General features: G+C 56.0%; 3 protein-coding genes across 3 annotated transcripts; 2 read left to right on the forward strand and 1 right to left on the reverse strand.

Moving 5' to 3' along the window:
- Nucleotides 1-718: 718 nt before the first annotated feature.
- LOC127028673 (uncharacterized) lies at nucleotides 719-3,408 on the reverse strand. The gene is made up of 6 exons (XM_050914381.1): nucleotides 3,264-3,408; nucleotides 2,905-3,059; nucleotides 2,376-2,523; nucleotides 1,740-1,877; nucleotides 1,132-1,307; nucleotides 719-816 (listed from the first exon to the last, which is right to left on the reverse strand). The coding sequence occupies exons 1-5, from the start codon at nucleotides 3,381-3,383 to the stop codon at nucleotides 1,209-1,211; spliced, it is 660 nt and encodes a 219-aa protein (XP_050770338.1). The 5' UTR covers nucleotides 3,384-3,408; the 3' UTR covers nucleotides 719-816; nucleotides 1,132-1,208.
- Nucleotides 3,409-7,512: 4,104 nt separating this feature from the next.
- LOC127028654 (SUN domain-containing protein 3-like) lies at nucleotides 7,513-12,069 on the forward strand. The gene is made up of 7 exons (XM_050914366.1): nucleotides 7,513-7,541; nucleotides 8,262-8,433; nucleotides 9,014-9,098; nucleotides 9,489-9,601; nucleotides 10,450-10,617; nucleotides 11,121-11,210; nucleotides 11,914-12,069. Exons 1-7 carry the CDS (start codon nucleotides 7,513-7,515, stop codon nucleotides 12,067-12,069), a joined length of 813 nt encoding a protein of 270 aa, XP_050770323.1.
- A 3,108-nt stretch (nucleotides 12,070-15,177) lies between these two features.
- Nucleotides 15,178-20,942, forward strand: LOC127028655 (SUN domain-containing protein 3-like). Its single transcript, XM_050914367.1, is given in 8 exon segments — nucleotides 15,178-15,243; nucleotides 15,246-15,335; nucleotides 17,154-17,309; nucleotides 17,891-17,975; nucleotides 18,366-18,478; nucleotides 19,324-19,491; nucleotides 19,994-20,083; nucleotides 20,787-20,942. Coding segments are annotated over 8 exon segments (924 nt in total).
- The last annotated feature ends 499 nt before the right edge of the window (nucleotides 20,943-21,441 follow it).

Here is a 21,441-nt window from a genome sequence, read left to right on the forward strand (position 1 = left end):
ACGGGGGCAGCCCTCGTCCAGCCCGGCCCTGGGGCTTGGGGGTTGTCCTCACCAAGCACTCTCCAATCAGGTGTGTCTGATATGTCTCGGCCAGGTCGCTGAGCTTCCTCCACTCCAGGAACTCTGCACAGGCGACGAGGGTGTCCCTAGAGGCCTGCAGAGAAGCAGAGGCTGGGAGATGGCACCACAGCCCAGGCAAGGAGACCTGGCATCCTCCTCCTCTCGGCCAGGCTCTGAGCCGTTCCCAGCCCCTTATGGGAAGAGGCAGCGGGGAACTGGGTCTGAACTGGGTTCAGTGCCCAGGGCAGGGACACGGGGCAGCCAGCACCTCAGGTATCTCACGCTGCCGGCCAGCAGAACAGAGATCCTCAAGAGCTGCTGAGCTGCCGCCAGGGCTGGGGGCAGACTGAAGGGCAAAGGAGGTGTGGGCCCACGGCTGTAGGCAGCAAGGGCTGGAGTCCCAGACACCAGGGCAGGACGGAGCCAGCACCATGTCCCATGGGCATCCCCCAGCAGGACGCTGGGCTCCCCAGCCGCGGCTGCCCCAGGTGACACACATTCCCACACTCTGACGTCCAGCAGCCCTTGCCCCTTATGCCCAGGCCACCCCCGTGGCGTCAGCATGCCCTTCCCCACAACACTGGTTGCTGGTCACTGCACCTTGGCCACGCTCTCCATCTGGTCGCTCATATGGAAGAACAGCGGGAGCAGGACCCTCTGCACTTTGTTCTTCATCTTTTTCTTGTCTCTCCCCACCACACTCTTCATCACGTCTTTGAAGAGGCTGATGGAGAGCTCCCGCACCTGGCTGGACTCCTGGTAGGGAGGAGACAGAGGGACTTCAGCAACAGCTGCTCCCTGCCCACGGTGAGCAAAGGCGTCAGCGTGGCTGATGGGAGGGGAGATGCTCCGGGGTTGGATCCTGAACATAGGAGCTGGGGTTGGATCCTGAACATAGGAGCTGTGGGCCGGATCTGCAGCCGTGGTGAATGGCCCCAGAGCCCTGAAAGGCCACGCAAGAGGAGCGAGGAGGGGAGCCCTGCCCGAGTGCTGCCCACAGGGCTGGGCTGAAGGGCAGCTGTCTTTGCAGAGTGCCCATCTGCAGGGCTGAGGCTCCCATGGCAGCCTTACATCATCAAAGAGGGGCAGGAGTTTCTCCGCCAGCTGCAGAGCGATGAGGCTGGCCTCCTCCCTCTTCATGTGACCCATCATGTTCCTGAGGATACCAGGGCCTTCATCTTGACATCACTGTTGGCATCTTGCAGGGTCTCCACGATGTCTGGCAGCAGGACCGGTATTTTTCTTGCCTGTATGAAACAGACAGTTTCCTTCTTGTGAAGCGGTGAAAGACCACCCTGGCAAAAATGCACTGGTTGCTGAGCACCAGCCTCCCGTCCGGCTTCCCAGCAGGTGGCACAGGAGTCACTGCAGCAGCCTCCTGGCAGGCAGTGGCCACTGATGGGGATGTGGGGAGAGCACGATAAAGGGAAGGGAGTGCAGGAGAGCGGTGTCCCCTGCTCAGCCACCCCCTTTTCTGACCGGCCTGAAGGGGCCGATGGATTGGTAACCCTCTGTGCCTGGAGGGCTCCCCAGGCACCCACCAGCCCCCTCCATAGCAGGGAGGGTGACTGGAGCTGTCACCCCACACTCTGACTCCCAGCCAAGGCCAAGCCACCGCATTACCCACTGCTCCAGGCCCCGGCTGCCAACATGGCTCCACTTGACTACACCCTGCTCACCGTCTCAGGTGTCTTTGAAAGCGTGATGAGGCCCCTGAGCACCAGCGAGAGCATCACCAGGCTGGGATGCCTCAGGCACCTCTGGGCTTTGTACAGGGCAGCAAACTCCTCGGTTCCAATGTCAGTGCAGACCAGCAGCTAAAACGAAGACAGCAGTGAGAGACCAGCAGAGCCTGCAGGGCTCCCTCCACCACGCCGGCACAAAGGAGGCATGACACACGGGCGGTGGCAAGTGTCTCCTCTCCCCAGACTTGAAGCCCCCTCAGCCTGTGCAGAGGCCACGCCTCTGCCCCAGGCCCAGCAACTGGCCTGACTCTGGCTTCTGCCCTTTCTCTGCCCCTGCCCCAGGCTTCCAGGCTGCAGGCCAGGCAGGGGGATGCAGGCAGCGGGGAGGCAGAGTGCTGCCCGGGAGGGGCAGGCTTCGTGTTTTTTCACCGCGGCCAAAACAGCACGGGGTGGCCCCAAGTGGCTGGCACGGGGTCTGGCTGGTGCTGGGCAGGTCCCTGGTGACCCTGAGGGGCTGTGTCCAGATGTGCTGGAGGAGGCGGCCATTTGGAGGCAGAGGGAGGGGGAGGGGGCCGTGCCTGTTTTCCTGGGGAGGCAGGCACAGCCCTGAAGGTGAGCATGGTCACTCACAGCCAAGAGATAGATGCAGGCGTCCTCCGTGGCACAGCTGAACACCTTGCGCAGCCGCTGGTCCTGGAGCACACTAAGCAGCTCCATCAAGATGCTCCACAACGCCCAAGGCACGGAGAGCATCACCTCCCACATGGCCAGGGCAGTGCTGCAGACCCAGAGCACTCGGTCAGTAGGGCTGCCTCAGGCACTGCACCGTGCCCAGGCCAGCTCCTCTGGACCCAGGCGGTGCTGCAGCCCTGGCCCTGCCCACCCGCCTCACTTGGGGTGCCTGGGGGCCCTGCCCAGACAGGCAGGAGGGGGCTGAGGTGGTGTTCCCCATGGGGCAGGGAGGAGTGTGGTGGCGGGGCTCTGGCTTGGCCAGCTTTGGCTGCTGCGGGCCTGGCTGACCCACTGGGGCTGGGAAGTGTGGTGGGATGGAGGGCCCGCTCCTCGGGGATGTCCTGCAGTCTTCCGTGGGTCTGGCAGCCAGAGAGTCCTGAGCCCCTCTCCCACAGGGAACAAGCCCTCAAGGCTGTCGGGGCAGTACCTGTCACATGTTGGAGAGATCTTCAGCAGGCTCCTGACCACTCCCCTGGGGCACCACTTGGTCAGCAGGAGAAGGAGCGAGTCCAGGCTGTGCCGGGCTGGCTCCGTGTGGATGTACTCCATGTTTCTGTGGATGTACCTCATGATCTTTGGCACCTGGAGGGGGGGGACACAGGTGACGGTGGTGCTGCCACTGGAGTGCAGCCATTTCCCAAGCTGCCACTGAAACTGCTGCCTTCCCATTCCCCTCTGCTGCCTTGAAATGGCTTCAGGTGCCCGAGAGAGCTGGGTTAGGGAACGAGGGAAGAACAAGGCCTGACAGGGCTCATGGGCAGGGCAATCCAGCCACAGGGCACTTACATCCATCAACCAGGAGGCAGGGTCACTCATGGCCATGTCCAGGACATTGCTGCCCATCTGCCTGTCATAGATGTCGTCTGCTGTCAAGGCCTCAATGGCCACGAGGAGAATATCAGTCATCTGAGAAGGCTGGAGGTATTCTCCAAACACCTATGGGAGGGAGGAAGGGAGGGAAGACATGTCATGCCGAGCACCGTGATGGTGCTGCTTTGCTGAGCAGCGTGCGCAGCTCTGGGGAGAGATGCCCGGCAGTGCTGGCAGCAGTGCCTGTAGGAAAGCTGGAAGCAGGGGCTGCATTCTCTGCAGGGCAGAGGATGCGAGCAGAGGGTCCCCAGGGTGAGGGAGGAGGGCTGGGGTCATGGGCACTACAGAGAACCAGGGCTCGCTGGTGGCCAGGAGGGCTGGAGCTGCTGCTGGGACACTGGAGTGCTGCCCTCGGTAGTCCCTGCTCAGGGACAGCGGAAACCCTCTCACCAGGGAGAGTGAGGCCATGCCAACCCCACTGATTCTGGGTCCCTTTGCTCACACAAGCCTCCTGCCGATGGCAGGCCAAGAGTCCTGGCAAGGGGGGAGCTCATTACCGTCGTCATGTCGCTGCTGTCGAGTGAAGAAAGCAACCAGGTGCTCTCTGAATCTGATTCATGTTGGAGCTCTGGATGCTCTGGATTCTCCTCTGGCAGTGTCTCGCCTACATGGAAGGGAAACACAGAAGAGTCGGTAGGACACTGCATCTTTGCCAACAAGCTTCCAAATGGTGAAAAGAGCTTTAAACTCTCTTTAAACTCTTTAAACACAGCTGAGGAGGGAGGCTGTGCTGGGGCCGGCTCCCAGCCCTGAGCAGCCCTGGCATTCAAACACCTCCGTGCCCCTGCCCGTGGGACCCCAGCTGCCAGCGTGCCGAGGAAACGGGATCCCGGCATTGAGCTGGTCGCACTCACTGGCCCCAACCCTGCTCAGCCCCAGGGGGCCCCTCACTCACCGGTCTGCAGCGGCTGGACCATGGACACCTCATAGGGCTCCGGTGGAGAGCTGCTCTCCTGAGGAGCCCCCACCTCCTCCCAGGCTATCCTGGGCGGCTGGGGGGTCTCTCCGCCATCCTGTGAAGTGGAGGAAAGTGTGGAGGGGAGGGGGGGCAGCTTAAGGGAAACGCCTTGGCGCCGCGGGGCTGCTGGGATGGCAGGGAAAGATGTGGGCTGCGCTTGGGGTCCCCTCGCCAGCTCCGTGGTCGTGCCCTGTCCCATCGCTGTCTTGTCAGACACTGCAGGGTAGCAGCCACCCTGGCTATATGTAGCGCAGTGGGGTGTCACAGAGCGGGTGTCACAAAGGGCCCCACTGTGACCCGCCGCCCGGGTCAGGAGGGGCCCTAATCCACTGCGGGGGTTAGGGAGCCAGCTCACCATTGGCCCATGGGTCCTCTTGGGGTGCTCCCAGGGCTCCATCTGCCCTTATGTCCCCTCAGGACCTTCCTGTACCCTCCGGCTCATCTCAGAGCCTTGTGTTCACACGCCCTGGCATGGCCCCAGCACGTCCCTGAGAGACCCCTGCTTCTCCCCCTCCATGTAGTGCTCTCTTCACATCTCTACAGTTTCTGGCGTCTCACAGTCACGTCCTTTCCCCCGCTCTGAAAAATCTCTCTCAGCACCAGGAAGCGAAAGATGTTTACGCCTCCTCCTCTCCTCCGATCGCTGTTTGGGATACAGTTGTCGATGGGACTCTTGCAGTGTGTATCGTTTACCAGATGCTGTCAGAATAGGAAACCCCAAAGAAATATCCTCTCTCTTTCCTACGCTGCCTTAACATCTTTAATCAATGCCCTCACCTACAGCCTAAGAGACAGAGAACTTGAGGAGTCATTCAGAAAAGTCTTCTCTAAACACATGGATCTCACTGGGATCCAAACCATGCCCGACTGATTTGAACAGCTTCTAAGCTGCTGCTTCTTTGTGCCTTTAGAGATTTCTCAAGATTTCTACAGTTGGCAGTGGAGAGGATAGACATTTGTTCATGGTGTCTGCCGTCTCATTGCTTACAGAAGCTCTCATTCACTTTTATCTTCATCAACCCTGGCTCGAGGTGCAACTCACTGCTTTAGAAAGTGACAAACTGTTGGAGATGGCAGACCATGAAAGGAGAACACTAGCTGGCCTGGGGTGAAACTGGTGAGACCATAAAAGGAAAACCTGCCATACAAAAGATTGGAAAGTAGACCATCAGGATAAAAGGGGGAAAGAGGGACTAGAAGGTGCAGCTGAAAATGTGCCGGAGACGCCTGGGGGTCCCAGACCAGCAGCCCTGTACCTGCTCCGGGCAGCCTGCAGCAGGACAAGAAACCTGTTGCCCTGACTGTACCGCCTGCGTTTGACTGGCTGCTGTAGTCAGGTGGACTTGGAGTGCTCCCCAGCATCAGGGAAGGGGCACCCTGGTGTGCTGGTTTTGGCTGGGATAATTTTCTTCATAGTAGCTGGTATGGGGCTATGTTTTGGATTTGTGCTGGAAACAGCGTTGCTAATACAGGGATGTTTTGTTATTGCTGAGCAGCGCTTACACAGAGTCAAGGCCTTTTCTGCTTCTCACCCCACCAGCGAAACACCTGGGGGCTGTGCAAGAAGTTGGGAGGGGACACAGCCGGGACAGCTGACCCCAACTGACCAAAGGGACATTCCAGACCATATGACATAATGCTCAGCAATAAAACTAGGGGGGAGTTTGGCAAGGGGGCCACTGCTCGGGGACTGGCTGGGTATTGGTCGGTTGGTGGTGAACAATTGTTTTCATTTGCATCCCTTGTATTTCTTGGGTTTTATTTCTCTCTCTTTCTTATTTTCCTTTTCATTATTTTTTTGTTATTATTATTATTATATTTCAATTATTGAACTGTTTTTATCTCAGCCCACAAGTTTCCTCACATTTACCCTTCTGATTCTCTCCCCCCTCCCACACTGTCCAATACGCCCTCAGGAACCACCACTCCCCTTCCCAGCCTTTGCCACAATACACAGCTTTCATTCCCTCAGTCTATGGACCACCCCTGTAAAGTGTCCAGAAAATGGCCACAAAACGTCCACTGAGTTCATTTGGTCCACGCCTTTGGGCTCCATCTGTTATGGTGGTCACCCAGGACAGGAGAGGTGGTGTGTTGGGTGCAGTTACTGGGCACCAAAGCCAGCTCCGATCGGAACCACAGGATCCCCTCGTTTTCAGGGTGCAAAGCGTCATTTGTAGCATCTAGCCCATCCTTTCAGTGCCCAAAGCCTGCTTTTCAGGGCCCAAATCCTCATTTTTAGGGTCCAAACCTCTCTTTTATGACCCATAGCCTTTTTCAGGGCCCACAGTTCCTTCTGAGGTCTAAACCCAAAGGCGAGCTCGTTGCCCGGCAACGTCCGCCCAGAAGTCTGTGGGGAGTCAGTGGACCCAGGACAGCCAATCGCATTTGAGGAGGCGGGGGAAAGGCACCTGATTGACATGTAACCAGGCTGCCAATCAGAAGAAACGTCACCTCGGGGAAGGGCGGGCACTGGTGGTGGGGGGAGTGACCCCTCAGGCAGCCAATGAGAGAGAGCATCACCATAGGGGAGGGTGGGCCCCAAACCAGGGCACAGTGACATCCCAGGTGGCCAATCAGAGGCACCATTAACTCAGGCGGTGGGCGGGAGTGTCACTGCCTGACAGCCAATGAGAGGCAGCATCACCTCAGGGAAGGAGACTGACAGCCCTCCCGACCTATGCCGGCAAAGACTGATGTGAGAAGAAGGCGGGCTCTGCTGGCAGCCAGACTGAGCTTCAACATGGCGCCCGTGGGGCTTGCCCCGAGGCCGAGCAGCCCCCGGCCCAGGCCCAGGACCCCTCTTCCCCCCTCCCCCCTCCTCCTTCTCCCCCCTCTCTCCCCTCTCTCCCCTCCCCCCGCCCCCGGCCTCCCCCATCTTCTGCCATGGGGTCATCACAGCCTGGTTGGCCGGGTGCCTGGGACCTTCAAGGCCCGTAAGGAGGGAAGACGTCGGCCTGGCGCCCGGGAGCCTTGAGGCCGCTAGGGAGGGGGAGAAGAAGTCGGCCTGGTGCACAGGACCTTCAAGGGCTGAGGAGGAGGGGAAAGGGGACTGATACGCGACCAGCTCGGTCCGAGAGCGTGGCTGTTTGCCTGATGAAATGGCATGCGTTACGCTAACCGTAGTCGCAGGGGTCAGGAGCAGGGGGTGGCGCTGACAAGTGCCATTGTGAATTGCCTCCATCAGATGGTTCCTGAAGTGCTAGGATGGCAGCAGTGCAGGGCCCAAACAGCAGGTGAGGCTGGAGGCCCCTGGTGACCTGGATCGGAGGGGGAGGGAGAGCAAGGGGACAGGCTGGGGGCAGCCGGAGAGCGGAGGAGTTTTCTTGGGTGAAGGTAGTCAGCATCTGCTGTCCTTACCCCATTGCTGGGCAGGGCGAGGCACGACTGTTGCCTGTCCACTGTGTGCTTTGCCAGCGGCCCTGCTGCAGCCAGCAGCCAAGGACATCAAAGAGGGAAAAGACATCAGGCAGATGAGGCAGCCTGGACGCTACAGCCCGTCTTGAGGCACTGATGATCCACCTCCTGTGAGCAGATGGAGGTCAAGAGTGGCAGCTGAAAACCAGGCCAAAGAGGCCGAAAAGAGGTTTGTTTGGTGCAACTCCTTCTCCTCTTCCGGAATCAATACGCAGCCCTTCGTCCCTAATGAAACACTGCCAGTCGTTACCGAACCAAATGCCCCACTGGTGCATTTGGAAAAGAGGAAAAAATGGAGAGCCGAGATACCGGCAACCAAGCACAGGAAAGGCAATCAGGGTGGAGGGCTCTAGGACTGATCCAGGAGAGCTCTCCTCTGTCTCCCTCAGATCGTCTCTCACTAGTATATGCCTAAGGCAGGGAAGGTATTGGTCTTTTCTATAGGAGCTGTCAACTGCTTCTTGCCTGGCTCACATTCCCACAGCGTCCGAGAGGCCAGCCACAACAGTTACAGTCTCTCCCTTGCTCACTGTTTCTAGGCCAGCAGGAGACGAGTTAGGAGAAGCGCTGAGCAAAACCCTGACCCTGCCAGAACAGCTCCGTAAGCTGCAGGAAGAGCTTTATCACCTGCGATGGAGCGTCAGGGATGTCACCGAGCGTGCTCTCCACGAAGCCCTGAAGCAGGCTAAGCTCCCAGGCTTTACCGGATGGGTAAGGGCACACTGCAGAAGGCTCGACTCAGAGGTTTCTTTCCTCCCTCCGGCACGTATCCTACTCCAGTTCCCTGCCATAGCTAGCCAAAAAACTGGTGCTGCTGGAACAAGTGCTGTGCATTGCCCCACTTCCTTTTCCTGTTGCTCCACACTTCCTTCTGGGGAAGAGAGAGCCGTGACGGGAATTGTATTAGTTCTCTTAGTCGCACCTTCCTCTCCGTCCACATCTCGGGTCCTCCTCAAGGGAGGACCAGAAAGAAAGAATGGTCTCAGCAGTCCATAGTTACCCCAGTCCCATCTCATGCCCAGAAGGCTTGTCCGTCCGTGCCACCTGGCATGGGGCAGCTCCACAGGAAAAGCCCATTCCCGCACCTTCAGCACGCAGAGCATTGGCGTGAGCAGCCTCTCTGTTCTGATACTGCTCAATCGGAGTGGAGCAAACTTGGGAGGTTTCCGGGCAATTCCAGCGTTCCTTACAGCTGAGTTGAACCGTGTTCACCTTGGCTGGCCTTGCAGGGGAGCTGCTTGCCCCGTTCCTTTGCCTTCTAACAGGCGCTCTCCTTTCTGTTCCTTCCCAGGCTGTTCAAGAGATGATCAATCAAGTCTTGGAGAAGCTGGAAGAAAACCAAGTCCCGATGCCTGATTATGCCCTCAAATCATCAGGTGCCGTGACATTGTCCAAACCATCCAGTTCCAAAGCGCTTCCTCTCCAGCTTGACAAGGCGGGCGTTTGAATGCGCCCAGTGGGAGGAGAGAAGGGCCGACAAGTCAAGGGCCCCCTCGTGCCCCAGAAATGTACCCACTGACACAGTCTGTAACGGGCCAGACCACAGCTGAAGAACAGAAAGCCTAGGTCACATTCTTGTCTTTTTCCACGGCCCCTTACGACACTTTGATGAGGCCCTGCTCTGTGTTCCAGAGGGATCAGGCCAGTAAGAAAGAGGGCAATCCCACTGTACCAGATGGATGGCTACTTAGAAGCCTCTTTCAAGTCAACACTGCAATATTCCTCCTGACATTGCTCGATGAGCATGCTCATGTTTGAATTTCCAGGGGCTGCTATCATTCATCCATGGACTTCTCCATCCTTCCGGAATACAAAAGGAGTCTTTCTGTATTCCCTGCCCATGCTGGATTACGTCAAGTCTCCTGAGGCTATTCTGGAGGTAGGAGCACCAAGAAACAGAAAAACAGAGGTGGGGGGGAGGAACCAAACATGCTCCTGAGTGGCCTTTACGCTTGTCTTTGCTCCTCGAAGCTTTCTTTACTGCCTTCCTCTCGCATGGACCTACTCGCCTCCTGTGTCTCCCTGCTGAGTATTTCCTCTCCCGCAGTGCCCCAGGTCCTCCGCGCGAGCTTCTAACAGGCTAGCTTCGTCCTGCAGTCTTTGTCTTCCCAGTCACTGTGAAAACTGTCAGCATGGCACGGGAGGAGAAGGGAAAAGGTGCCTGCGGAGGTCTGGGGTGTGAGCTTGCCACGGCTCTTAGTGAGCACAAGCAGGCGCTGAGAGCCTGCACTGCTGGAGGGCCCCACGTTGTGTTTGCAAGCCGTCCTGGCACTGCTCCTCAGCTGCCTGCACAAGTTGAAGAGTTGGCTGGTGCCAGTGGAAGGAGGTGGGACTGGATGAGAGGGAGCGATTGCTTCCCCTTACAGGAAAGGCTCATCCAGGTGGGCCCTTAGTTGCCACCTGCTCTGGGCAGGTGCCTTTCAGCCACACCATCCTTGCTTCTTCTTGGCTACTTGCTCTGGACTGGGAGAGGCCAGAGAGCTTCTACAAGTAGCACACCCAGCTCCCTGCCATCCAAGTGTTTCTCCGCTGAAGGGGTCTTGTGAGGCCTGAATTCTCACAACGGCTTCTCCGTTCGGTACCTGCAGGGTCCCGCCGAAGGCACTGGCTGCGGTTCAGAGCAGAGCTGATGGGCCAAATCAGTTCTTAATCCTCTGATGCTCGTGGCAGGAATAAGAGCCAGGGCACCCTTCTCCATGTGAACGTGCTTTCTTCTTCTCCTTTCAGCCGGAAAATCATCTGGGAAACTGCTGGCCCTTCCCAGGAAGTCAGGGACACGTCTTCATCAAGCTGTCTACGCCAATCATTCCCAGAGCAGTCACCATGGACCATGCTTTAGGGACAGGCTTCCATGGAGACAGTATCTCCAGAGCTCCAAAGGACTTTGCTGTCTACGTAAGTGATTTCTCAAGAGTGCTGGGGGGGGGGTCACATAGCATTTCTAAGCGGGGGGTGAATATGGGTCAAAGAGTCGAGCGGCCTGCGGCTTCCTCCTGGTTCGCAGAAGAAACAACCTCCTGGCAGTTGTATTCCTCTTTTATCCAATGTACTGCTCAAAAGGAAGTTTGTGGGGCAAGAGGGTGCCCCAGGAGCCACAGGGAAAAGCAGCTGGCACAGTGCACGGTTCTAAACCTTCTTGGCTTCCAATCCCAGGGGCATTTGTGATCCCGAGGTTACCCCCCTCTCACTGGCAATGTCTGCTCCTTTTCTGACTGCCAGCTGAGACCCATTGAGTAGGCAAGTGTGGCATGCTGCCTAGCTGCAGCTTCTCATCTTCTCCTTGTGCTCATCCTCCTTGGACTACGTAGCTGAAAGCAAGCAGTACTTCACCAACTGAAGTTAAGTCTTCCCACAGTGTAACAGGCGCTCTTGTTTTCTCCACCCCCGGCTTTCTCTAGGGCCTGAAGCACCATGAGGAGCAGGGAACGTTCCTGGGACAGTTCACTTTCCTGGCGGCACTCAATCCCAGTCAGACCTTCCAGCTGAAGGTACGGGGACAAAGAGGGAAGGCTATCATAGGAGAGGAGGAGACATGCGGTTGGCTGGGGAGAAGCTTCCCTGCCAAAGGGCTATAGGCAGCCCTCTCCTTGAGAGTGTGCCACGCTGGCCCTTCTTCTGCTTTAACTTCCTAACAGCGTATGCCTGGACTTCCGTTCTTCTTCTCTTTCGTTTTGGGTTTAAGCTTCAGCGCTTACAACTGCTGCAGTTGAAGCTGAAACCAGCTTGACTGTTTGGGCTCCAAGTGCATACACGTGGCCACATCCCGTAGTATGCACTACTACTGGCCTGCTAGTTCAAGACTAGAAATGCTGGGCTTTCTGAGGATTCTGTTGTTGCTGGTAGCGAGTAGTGACAGGGAGGCCATTCTGTTTCAGTGGCTTTCTAGAGAAGGCAACGAGACATTCTACTAACACCACTGGGTCTTCTGACTGTGGGAGCATGGGCCTCAAAGCAGGCGAGAAGAACTTGCCAATGTATTTGCTGAAGCTTCTGGTAGCTGCTTCTTCCTTTCCTGTTCTGCTGGCCAAATGAGGGACAGCAAGATAGGAACATCTTGAACCACGATAGGTCAAAAGACCTCACAGGGCAGCTGGAAGGAAGCTGTTGAACGAGTCCGTTGCTGCGACACTACTCTGTCAGTAGTCAAATGCCAGAGAGGAAAAGGCAACTCATTTCTTCTTCTCCTTTCAGAACGAGCTCTCTGGGTTCGTGAAGTACCTAAGGCTGCAAGTGCTGAGCAACTGGGGTCACCCGGACTACACCTGCCTGTATCGATTCAGAGTGCACGGTGATCCTCCCAAAGACAGGGGAGAGGTGTCAGCTTCATCTGGCAATAAATTGCGTTAATTTTCACCAAGCCGAGTTTGCGTCTGTTTTGCCTGTGATGCTAACCGGTAAGAGAGCTCCCTGTCCTTCTCTCCACCCACGAGCTTATCGGAGACTTCCCTGGAGGAAGAGGGATGGGAAAAAGGACTAAGAACCCTCTCCTACACATATTTTCATTTTTGGCTTTAATGGAAGACTGAACACATGTGCAGTTAAAGTACCACCAACTGATAACAGGAGGACAGACAGAGAAGCAGGAACGCACTGTAAAAGTTTGGGTGCCCAGAACTGCGTCCGATGGCCTACCCACTCAAGATAGGGCAACATCAAGTTCAGTATGTCCTGCCCAACTCAAGACACCTTTCCTCGAGGGGAACTCTGGCTCAAGCTGCCTCTGAATGGCCGTCGAGGGGCCTCAGCTGCTCCTGCTGGGCCAGCTGTGTTCCCAGGGCAGCAACGCTCCCCCAGGGCGTGCGGGGGGATGTGCCTCTGTCACCTCCTAAACCTGGCTCTCATCCAACACCGCACCCACTCTGGCAGAGCCATTGCTTTGGACAGTCTAGCTCTGGCATTTCGTCTGCGATTGGACAGGCTTCCTCTTGTCCTTCTGGGGATAAGGCAGCATGCCTTTGCCAACTCTGCTAGTCGTTTGTTCGCGGACAAAAGCAAAACCTAAGGTGTCTGTTGTTAGGGAAGAGGGGAGGACTCCAGCCTCTCAAGAGCACGTGGAGCAGCCAGCATGCTCAGAGTCGAGTACGCTCCCTTCCTCTCATCTAAACAGGCCTACTGTCCTCTGGAATGCAGAGCGCGGTGCCTACAGCAACAACTAGAAATGAACGCGCAAGGCACCTGCCCCTTGTGCCCCTATGGCTCCTTGGCTTTCTCAGGCTGCAAGAAAGGAGCCACCAACATGAACCTGAGCCCCCGCCAGAGAAACACTGAGCGTACTTGGTGCCTGACTTCAGTCGCCTCTGAAGGCCCTCCTTGTTACAGAGTGTCAAAAGCAGCGGCTAGGAAGGTTTCTTGTAGCTCCCAAATCTGTCACTCTTCGGTGGGAATTCAAAGAGCTGACCCCTTGGTAGGAGACATTCTGCTTTTGTAGGATTCCTTCCCTTGCAGAGAGGAGTGCAAAACCTGCTCCCTGTCAGGCTGGACTTTGCCTCAAAACATGGTGCTGCCTTTTCTCTTGTGACATCACCCACTGCCGCTGATGTCACAAAGCGTTGTCGGTGCTGAGGTAGACACAGCAGGGCATAAGAGCGGGGCTGTCCCTGCACCTTTGTCACTCTCGTCTTGAGGGAACAGAGATCGCAGAGTTTTTGGCTCGCCTCTGAGCAAGCACGATGCCTGGTGCCCGCACCTCAGCGGATACGGAGACACAGCCCCGGAATACTCTGGATCTGAATGGGTACGTTTGAAAAATCCTCCTCTCCTTTCCCCAAGTGTATTTTCCGCCGCATCAGCTGGGGTGGGTGGGGGGTGGACAGGGGAAGAACATGAGGGCAGCCTGAGAGCTCGGTCTGGAGGTGGTGGAAGGCAGCAGCAGTCTCTTCAGTCTCTTCATGAATGACAGGACTACGCCTAGAAAGCCTTTTGTCTCTGCAAAATGAGGGGCGAGTCCATTTTGGATCGCACAGAGGGAGTCCCAAGCAGTTGCCCAGATACATCCTGCCATAGCAATTGCGAGAGCTTAGCACAGTCCTGTCTTGCGCTCTGCAGGATGGGTTATGTCCCTCAGCTTTCCTGGTTTTCCTTTTGACCCGAACCAGAAGGACACCGCTGTTGCCTCTGTTGGCACTGGATTTGACTTGTGTTCCTGACAGACGAGGTTTCCTTAGGAAACTGAGGCAGCTCCTCACCAGAGCTCTGCCTTAGGAAAAGGAGCACAAGATCCTCTGAGGGGTCCAAGCAGTCTTCTAGCAAAACAAAAGGGGACTGCTTATTCCTGATGAAGTGTAAGCCTTTCGAGAGCCTCCTAGAACAAGGCAGGAGGAGTTTCCATCTTCCAGAGCAGTGTGCGCTGTCTCTTGGCCGATCAGGCTTCAGGGGAGCAGGGCCTAGCCACCAGGGTGTTGCCTTGGTGTCTCCTTGCTTCCCCATGGATTACCAGCATGCCTTTACATTCAGCCCTCCCTCCCTCCCTCCCTCTCTACCCAGTCCGCATTTGTCTGCATTTATGCCAAGAAAAGGGCCAGTGATAACCCGGCTGCTAAAGAAATGCTGCTAGAGGGAGACACACAATCCCCCTGCGTAGCAGGCTGTTGAACTGTCGGGGTACAGGCTGAACCTCTTCTTGAGAGGGGGTGGAGAACTGTGTCAGCACTAGCACCCATCGCATGGTGGGCAGGAGAAACAGGCATTTGTTACGTCCCTTCCATTTCCCAAGAATCCCTCTCCAACCCCACAGACGTGAAGTATGGCCACAGCTTTTGGTGCAACTCCTCCTCTTCCGGAGTCAATCCGCAGCCCTTCGTCCCTAACGAAACAGTGCCAATCGTTACCATACCAAATGCCCCAGTGGTGCAGCTGGTGACAACTCCACCGCTGACTCGAGCTTGTGCAGGACCAAGCCAATCCTCACGCCAGGAGTGCCAGGTTCAAGACCTGCAGTCCCTACTGCTGCTCTCCAGGCTGCTGCTGAACTGCACACGTACCGCCAGCTTCACCATCCTTTTCCTCCTTGCTGCTCTGTAGGAAAATGAAGGCTCTGAAGATGGTGACCCTGGTGCTGCTTGTCGGTCTCTTCTCTTGCGGTGAGTCTCTGTAGAGCTCAGACCTGAGGATGGTGCTTTAGGAGGTCCCCAGGGCTCCATTCTGCCCTGGTCCGCTTCCCCTGCTGTCACCAGAGGAGCCCAGCTAAGAGCAGGAAGTCCTCGACAGAGCTCTGCCACTCCCCCCTGCTTCAGAGGAATGGCTGTGGGGGCGAGGAACGGGTTGACTTGCCTTGCCCACGAGGGCTAAGCCAGTTCTCTTCAGCCGAGGGAGAGGCAGTGGCTAACCTCGCCTGCCCCACGAGGCTGAGAAGCTTCTGCAGGACAAGGAGCATAGTCCAGGGAGGCAATGTCCGTCTCTTGCGGAGCCCGGACACCATCATGACCTCTTTCAAAGACTACAAGAGGAGAGATTACTATGGCACCTGGGAGAGACCCGGAAAGGGGAGCGGGCAGCCCGAGGCATAACCCAGCCTTCGACCAAGGTCGAAGTGTAAGGAGAGCTTTGGTGTATGTCTGACAGGTGTTTACCACGTGGGACAGCTTGGCGAAGAAAGCCTCTGGAGGATTGCAGCAGTATGCCGGGCCTGCATCTCCTGCTACATTCAGCCTCTCCAACAGCAGGTGACATTTAGGTTTCTTCAGCTCAAGGCTGGTTCTGCCAGCGTCACCCCAGGGCAGAAAGTGCCACTCCTTAAAAGCCTGTGCCTAGGGCTAGCTACAGGAGCCACCCTGGCAGGTCAGCCAGGTGAAGGTCAACTGCACCCCACACCACTGTCTCCACAGTTCGTGGCATTGCACGCAGCTGATAAAGAACAACCATGAGGCAGATTTGGGCCTGCATAGGTTCCAGCAAAGCAAGCACGGGCTTGCGTGGAAAGACTTGAGTCCTTTGCTTTTGATCGGTGTTAGAGTCCTGCTGCCCAAGCCTTCAACGTGCCAACCACTTCCAAAATTCATTCGTGGGCACGTAACTCAGCAAGCAGCTTCACAGCAATGGAACTTCTCCAGGTGGTATCAAGAAAGGACCTGTACCCAAACCACCCTTGGAAGCGTAGCAGGAAGCTGTGCGATAGTAGCCCAGCTGCCTAGGAAGACAGGAAACGGAAGGAATACGTAGAAGAGGTTGCCTGCAAATGAATGCCTGACAAACAGCAGAAGGCTTTGCAGGACGGATGGTGTTTAACTGGAAGCCGTGCCCAAGTCAAAGAGGGAGGCTTTCTGGAAGAAGACAATGCCCAAGGTGAATTGGCTTCTGTCTTGCCTGCCGGTCCATGGTGCTGTTTTCACAGCGTACGCTAGTGGAGCACCTGAGCACAAACAGGCATGGGGTCTGTAATTCTTTTGTTTCCCGTGCCTGTACAGAGACTGTTGTTGTGCGCTGCCTTCCTTTCTGCAGAAGGCCTGTTTCTGCTTGCAATGACTGTTCCCTTAATTGTCGTTCCAGGAGCGCTTGCACCTCCCTGGAGGGACTGGAAGACTTGGAGGTAAAAACAATTTCCCCTTGACTAGATGGTTCTTTCGAGGAGCTCTGCCCCTCGCCCCACCAGGACATTGTTTATGTCCCGCCTCACACAAACTTCCCCTGGCACAGCTCCCTGACCTTCTCCCATTGCCCTTTCTTCCCTTCTGCCAAATGGTCAGCTATAGCTCCCCACGCCCATTAGAGGACTGGGGCCACCCATCCGTCCACCCTTGCGTTTGGGCTGGGCTCCTCACAGCTCCACCTTCCTAACACCTGACAAGCGGAACGGTAGCCTTCTCCATCCTGCATCCCGTTCTCTCCCTCCATGCTTGCGAGTAGCTGCTAGGAGACCCCTCTGCGGCTTTCCATTGCTGGGCTGCAACAGAAAGCCCTTGCAAGCAGCATTGCCCCCTCGAAGGAGAGGAGAGGCCAAGGGAAAGAGAGTCTTCTCTCAGGCTGAGGTCACTGGAGCAGCAGTTGCCCGTGAAGACCTTTGCAGGGGGGCAAGGTTCAAGGACTGAGGGCAGCCTTGCAACTGCCACTGTCAAGCAGAGAGGGAGGACAGAAGTGTATTTCTCGAGCAAGCAGAAGAGGCTAGCCGAGGCAAGGAAGATGTTGTGCTGAGAAAGGAGAAGAGGGAGCAGCAGGAGAGAGGCAGAGGAAAAAACAGAGAGCCGAGATACCGGCAACCAAGCACGGCAAAGGCAATCAGGGTGGAGGGCTCTAGGACTGATCCAGGAGAGCTCTCCTCTGTCTCCCTCAGATCGTCTCTCACTAGTATATGCCTAAGGCAGGGAAGGTATTGGTCTTTTCTATAGGAGCTGTCAACTGCTTCTTGCCTGGCTCACATTCCCACAGCGTCCGAGAGGCCAGCCACAACAGTTACAGTCTCTCCCTTGCTCACTGTTTCTAGGCCAGCAGGAGACGAGTTAGGAGAAGCGCTGAGCAAAACCCTGACCCTGCCAGAACAGCTCCGTAAGCTGCAGGAAGAGCTTTATCACCTGCGATGGAGCGTCAGGGATGTCACCGAGCATGCTCTCCACGAAGCCCTGAAGCAGGCTAAGCTCCCAGGCTTTACCGGATGGGTAAGGGCACACTGCAGAAGGCTCGACTCAGAGGTTTCTTCCTCCCTCCGGCACGTATCCTACTCCAGTTCCCTGCCATAGCTAGCCAAAAAACTGGTGCTGCTGGAACAAGTGCTGTGCATTGCCACACTTCCTTTTCCTGTTGCTCCACACTTCCTTCTGGGGGAAGAGAGAGCCGTGACGGGAATTGTATTAGTTCTCTTAGTCGCACCTTCCTCTCCGTCCACATCTCGGGTCCTCCTCAAGGGAGGACCAGAAAGAAAGAATGGTCTCAGCAGTCCATAGTTACCCCAGTCCCATCTCATGCCCAGAAGGCTTGTCCGTCCGTGCCACCTGGCATGGGGCAGCTCCACAGGAAAAGCCCATTCCCGCACCTTCAGCACGCAGAGCATTGGCGTGAGCAGCCTCTCTGTTCTGATACTGCTCAATCGGAGTGGAGCAAACTTGGGAGGTTTCCGGGCAATTCCAGCGTTCCTTACAGCTGAGTTGAAACCGTGTTCACCTTGGCTGGCCTTGCAGGGGAGCTGCTTGCCCCGTTCCTTTGCCTTCTAACAGGCGCTCTCCTTTCTGTTCCTTCCCAGGCTGTTCAAGAGATGATCAATCAAGTCTTGGAGAAGCTGGAAGAAAACCAAGTCCCGATGCCTGATTATGCCCTCAAATCATCAGGTGCCGTGACATTGTCCAAACCATCCAGTTCCAAAGCGCTTCCTCTCCAGCTTGACAAGGCGGGCGTTTGAATGCGCCCAGTGGGAGGAGAGAAGGGCCGACAAGTCAAGGGCCCCCTCGTGCCCCAGAAATGTACCCACTGACACAGTCTGTAACGGGCCAGACCACAGCTGAAGAACAGAAAGCCTAGGTCACATTCTTGTCTTTTTCCACGGCCCCTTACGACACTTTGATGAGGCCCTGCTCTGTGTTCCAGAGGGATCAGGCCAGTAAGAAAGAGGGCAATCCCACTGTACCAGATGGATGGCTACTTAGAAGCCTCTTTCAAGTCAACACTGCAATATTCCTCCTGACATTGCTCGATGAGCATGCTCATGTTTGAATTTCCAGGGGCTGCTATCATTCATCCATGGACTTCTCCATCCTTCCGGAATACAAAAGGAGTCTTTCTGTATTCCCTGCCCATGCTGGATTACGTCAAGTCTCCTGAGGCTATTCTGGAGGTAGGAGCACCAAGAAACAGAAAAACAGAGGTGGGGGGAGGAACCAAACATGCTCCTGAGTGGCCTTTACGCTTGTCTTTGCTCCTCGAAGCTTTCTTTACTGCCTTCCTCTCGCATGGACCTACTCGCCTCCTGTGTCTCCCTGCTGAGTATTTCCTCTCCCGCAGTGCCCCAGGTCCTCCGCGCGAGCTTCTAACAGGCTAGCTTCGTCCTGCAGTCTTTGTCTTCCCAGTCACTGTGAAAACTGTCAGCATGGCACGGGAGGAGAAGGGAAAAGGTGCCTGCGGAGGTCTGGGTGTGAGCTTGCCACGGCTCTTAGTGAGCACAAGCAGGCGCTGAGAGCCTGCACTGCTGGAGGGCCCCACGTTGTGTTTGCAAGCCGTCCTGGCACTGCTCCTCAGCTGCCTGCACAAGTTGAAGAGTTGGCTGGTGCCAGTGGAAGGAGGTGGGACTGGATGAGAGGGAGCGATTGCTTCCCCTTACAGGAAAGGCTCATCCAGGTGGCCCTTAGTTGCCACCTGCTCTGGGCAGGTGCCTTTCAGCCACACCATCCTTGCTTCTTCTTGGCTACTTGCTCTGGACTGGGAGAGGCCAGAGAGCTTCTACAAGTAGCACACCCAGCTCCCTGCCATCCAAGTGTTTCTCCGCTGAAGGGGTCTTGTGAGGCCTGAATTCTCACAACGGCTTCTCCGTTCGGTACCTGCAGGGTCCCGCCGAAGGCACTGGCTGCGGTTCAGAGCAGAGCTGATGGGCCAAATCAGTTCTTAATCCTCTGATGCTCGTGGCAGGAATAAGAGCCAGGGCACCCTTCTCCATGTGAACGTGCTTTCTTCTTCTCCTTTCAGCCGGAAAATCATCTGGGAAACTGCTGGCCCTTCCCAGGAAGTCAGGGACACGTCTTCATCAAGCTGTCTACGCCAATCATTCCCAGAGCAGTCACCATGGACCATGCTTTAGGGACAGGCTTCCATGGAGACAGTATCTCCAGAGCTCCAAAGGACTTTGCTGTCTACGTAAGTGATTTCTCAAGAGTGGTGGGGGGGGGTCACATAGCATTTCTAAGCGGGGGTGAATATGGGTCAAAGAGTCGAGCGGCCTGCGGCTTCCTCCTGGTTCGCAGAAGAAACAACCTCCTGGCAGTTGTATTCCTCTTTTATCCAATGTACTGCTCAAAAGGAAGTTTGTGGGGCAAGAGGGTGCCCCAGGAGCCACAGGGAAAAGCAGCTGGCACAGTGCACGGTTCTAAACCTTCTTGGCTTCCAATCCCAGGGGGCATTTGTGATCCCGAGGTTACCCCCCTCTCACTGGCAATGTCTGCTCCTTTTCTGACTGCCAGCTGAGACCCATTGAGTAGGCAAGTGTGGCATGCTGCCTAGCTGCAGCTTCTCATCTTCTCCTTGTGCTCATCCTCCTTGGACTACGTAGCTGAAAGCAAGCAGTACTTCACCAACTGAAGTTAAGTCTTCCCACAGTGTAACAGGCGCTCTTGTTTTCTCCACCCCCGGCTTTCTCTAGGGCCTGAAGCACCATGAGGAGCAGGGAACGTTCCTGGGACAGTTCACTTTCCTGGCGGCACTCAATCCCAGTCAGACCTTCCAGCTGAAGGTACGGGGACAAAGAGGGAAGGCTATCGTAGGAGAGGAGGAGACATGCGGTTGGCTGGGGAGAAGCTTCCCTGCCAAAGGGCTATAGGCAGCCCTCTCCTTGAGCGTGCGCCACGCTGGCCCTTCTTCTGCTTTAACTTCCTAACGGCGTATGCCTGGACTTCCGTTCTTCTTCTCTTTCGTTTTGGGTTTAAGCTTCAGCGCTTACAACTGCTGCAGTTGAAGCTGAAACCAGCTTGACTGTTTGGGCTCCAAGTGCATACACGTGGCCACATCCCGTAGTATGCACTACTACTGGCCTGCTAGTTCAAGACTAGAAATGCTGGGCTTTCTGAGGATTCTGTTGTTGCTGGTAGCGAGTAGTGACAGGGAGGCCATTCTGTTTCAGTGGCTTTCTAGAGAAGGCAACGAGACATTCTACTAACACCACTGGGTCTTCTGACTGTGGGAGCATGGGCCTCAAAGCAGGCGAGAAGAACTTGCCAATGTATTTGCTGAAGCTTCTGGTAGCTGCTTCTTCCTTTCCTGTTCTGCTGGCCAAATGAGGGACAGCAAGATAGGAACATCTTGAACCACGATAGGTCAAAAGACCTCACAGGGCAGCTGGAAGGAAGCTGTTGAACGAGTCCGTTGCTGCGACACTACTCTGTCAGTAGTCAAATGCCAGAGAGGAAAAGGCAACTCATTTCTTCTTCTCCTTTCAGAACGAGCTCTCTGGGTTCGTGAAGTACCTAAGGCTGCAAGTGCTGAGCAACTGGGGTCACCCGGACTACACCTGCCTGTATCGATTCAGAGTGCACGGTGATCCTCCCAAAGACAGGGGAGAGGTGTCAGCTTCATCTGGCAATAAATTGCGTTAATTTTCACCAAGCCGAGTTTGCGTCTGTTTTGCCTGTGATGCTAACCGGTAAGAGAGCTCCCTGTCCTTCTCTCCACCCACGAGCTTATCGGAGACTTCCCTGGAGGAAGAGGGGATGGGAAAAAGGACTAAGAACCCTCTCCTACACATATTTTCATTTTTGGCTTTAATGGAAGACTGAACACATGTGCAGTTAAAGTACCACCAACTGATAACAGGAGGACAGACAGAGAAGCAGGAACGCACTGTAAAAGTTTGGGTGCCCAGAACTGCGTCCGATGGCCTACCCACTCAAGATAGGGCAACATCAAGTTCAGTATGTCCTGCCCAACTCAAGACACCTTTCCTCGAGGGAACTCTGGCTCAAGCTGCCTCTGAATGGCCGTCGAGGGGCCTCAGCTGCTCCTGCTGGGCCAGCTGTGTTCCCAGGGCAGCAACGCTCCCCCAGGGCGTGCGGGGGGATGTGCCTCTGTCACCTCCTAAACCTGGCTCTCATCCAA

This window comes from Gymnogyps californianus, unplaced genomic scaffold (genome assembly GCF_018139145.2).
Source record: "Gymnogyps californianus isolate 813 unplaced genomic scaffold, ASM1813914v2 HiC_scaffold_38, whole genome shotgun sequence".
NCBI lineage: Eukaryota > Metazoa > Chordata > Aves > Accipitriformes > Cathartidae > Gymnogyps > Gymnogyps californianus.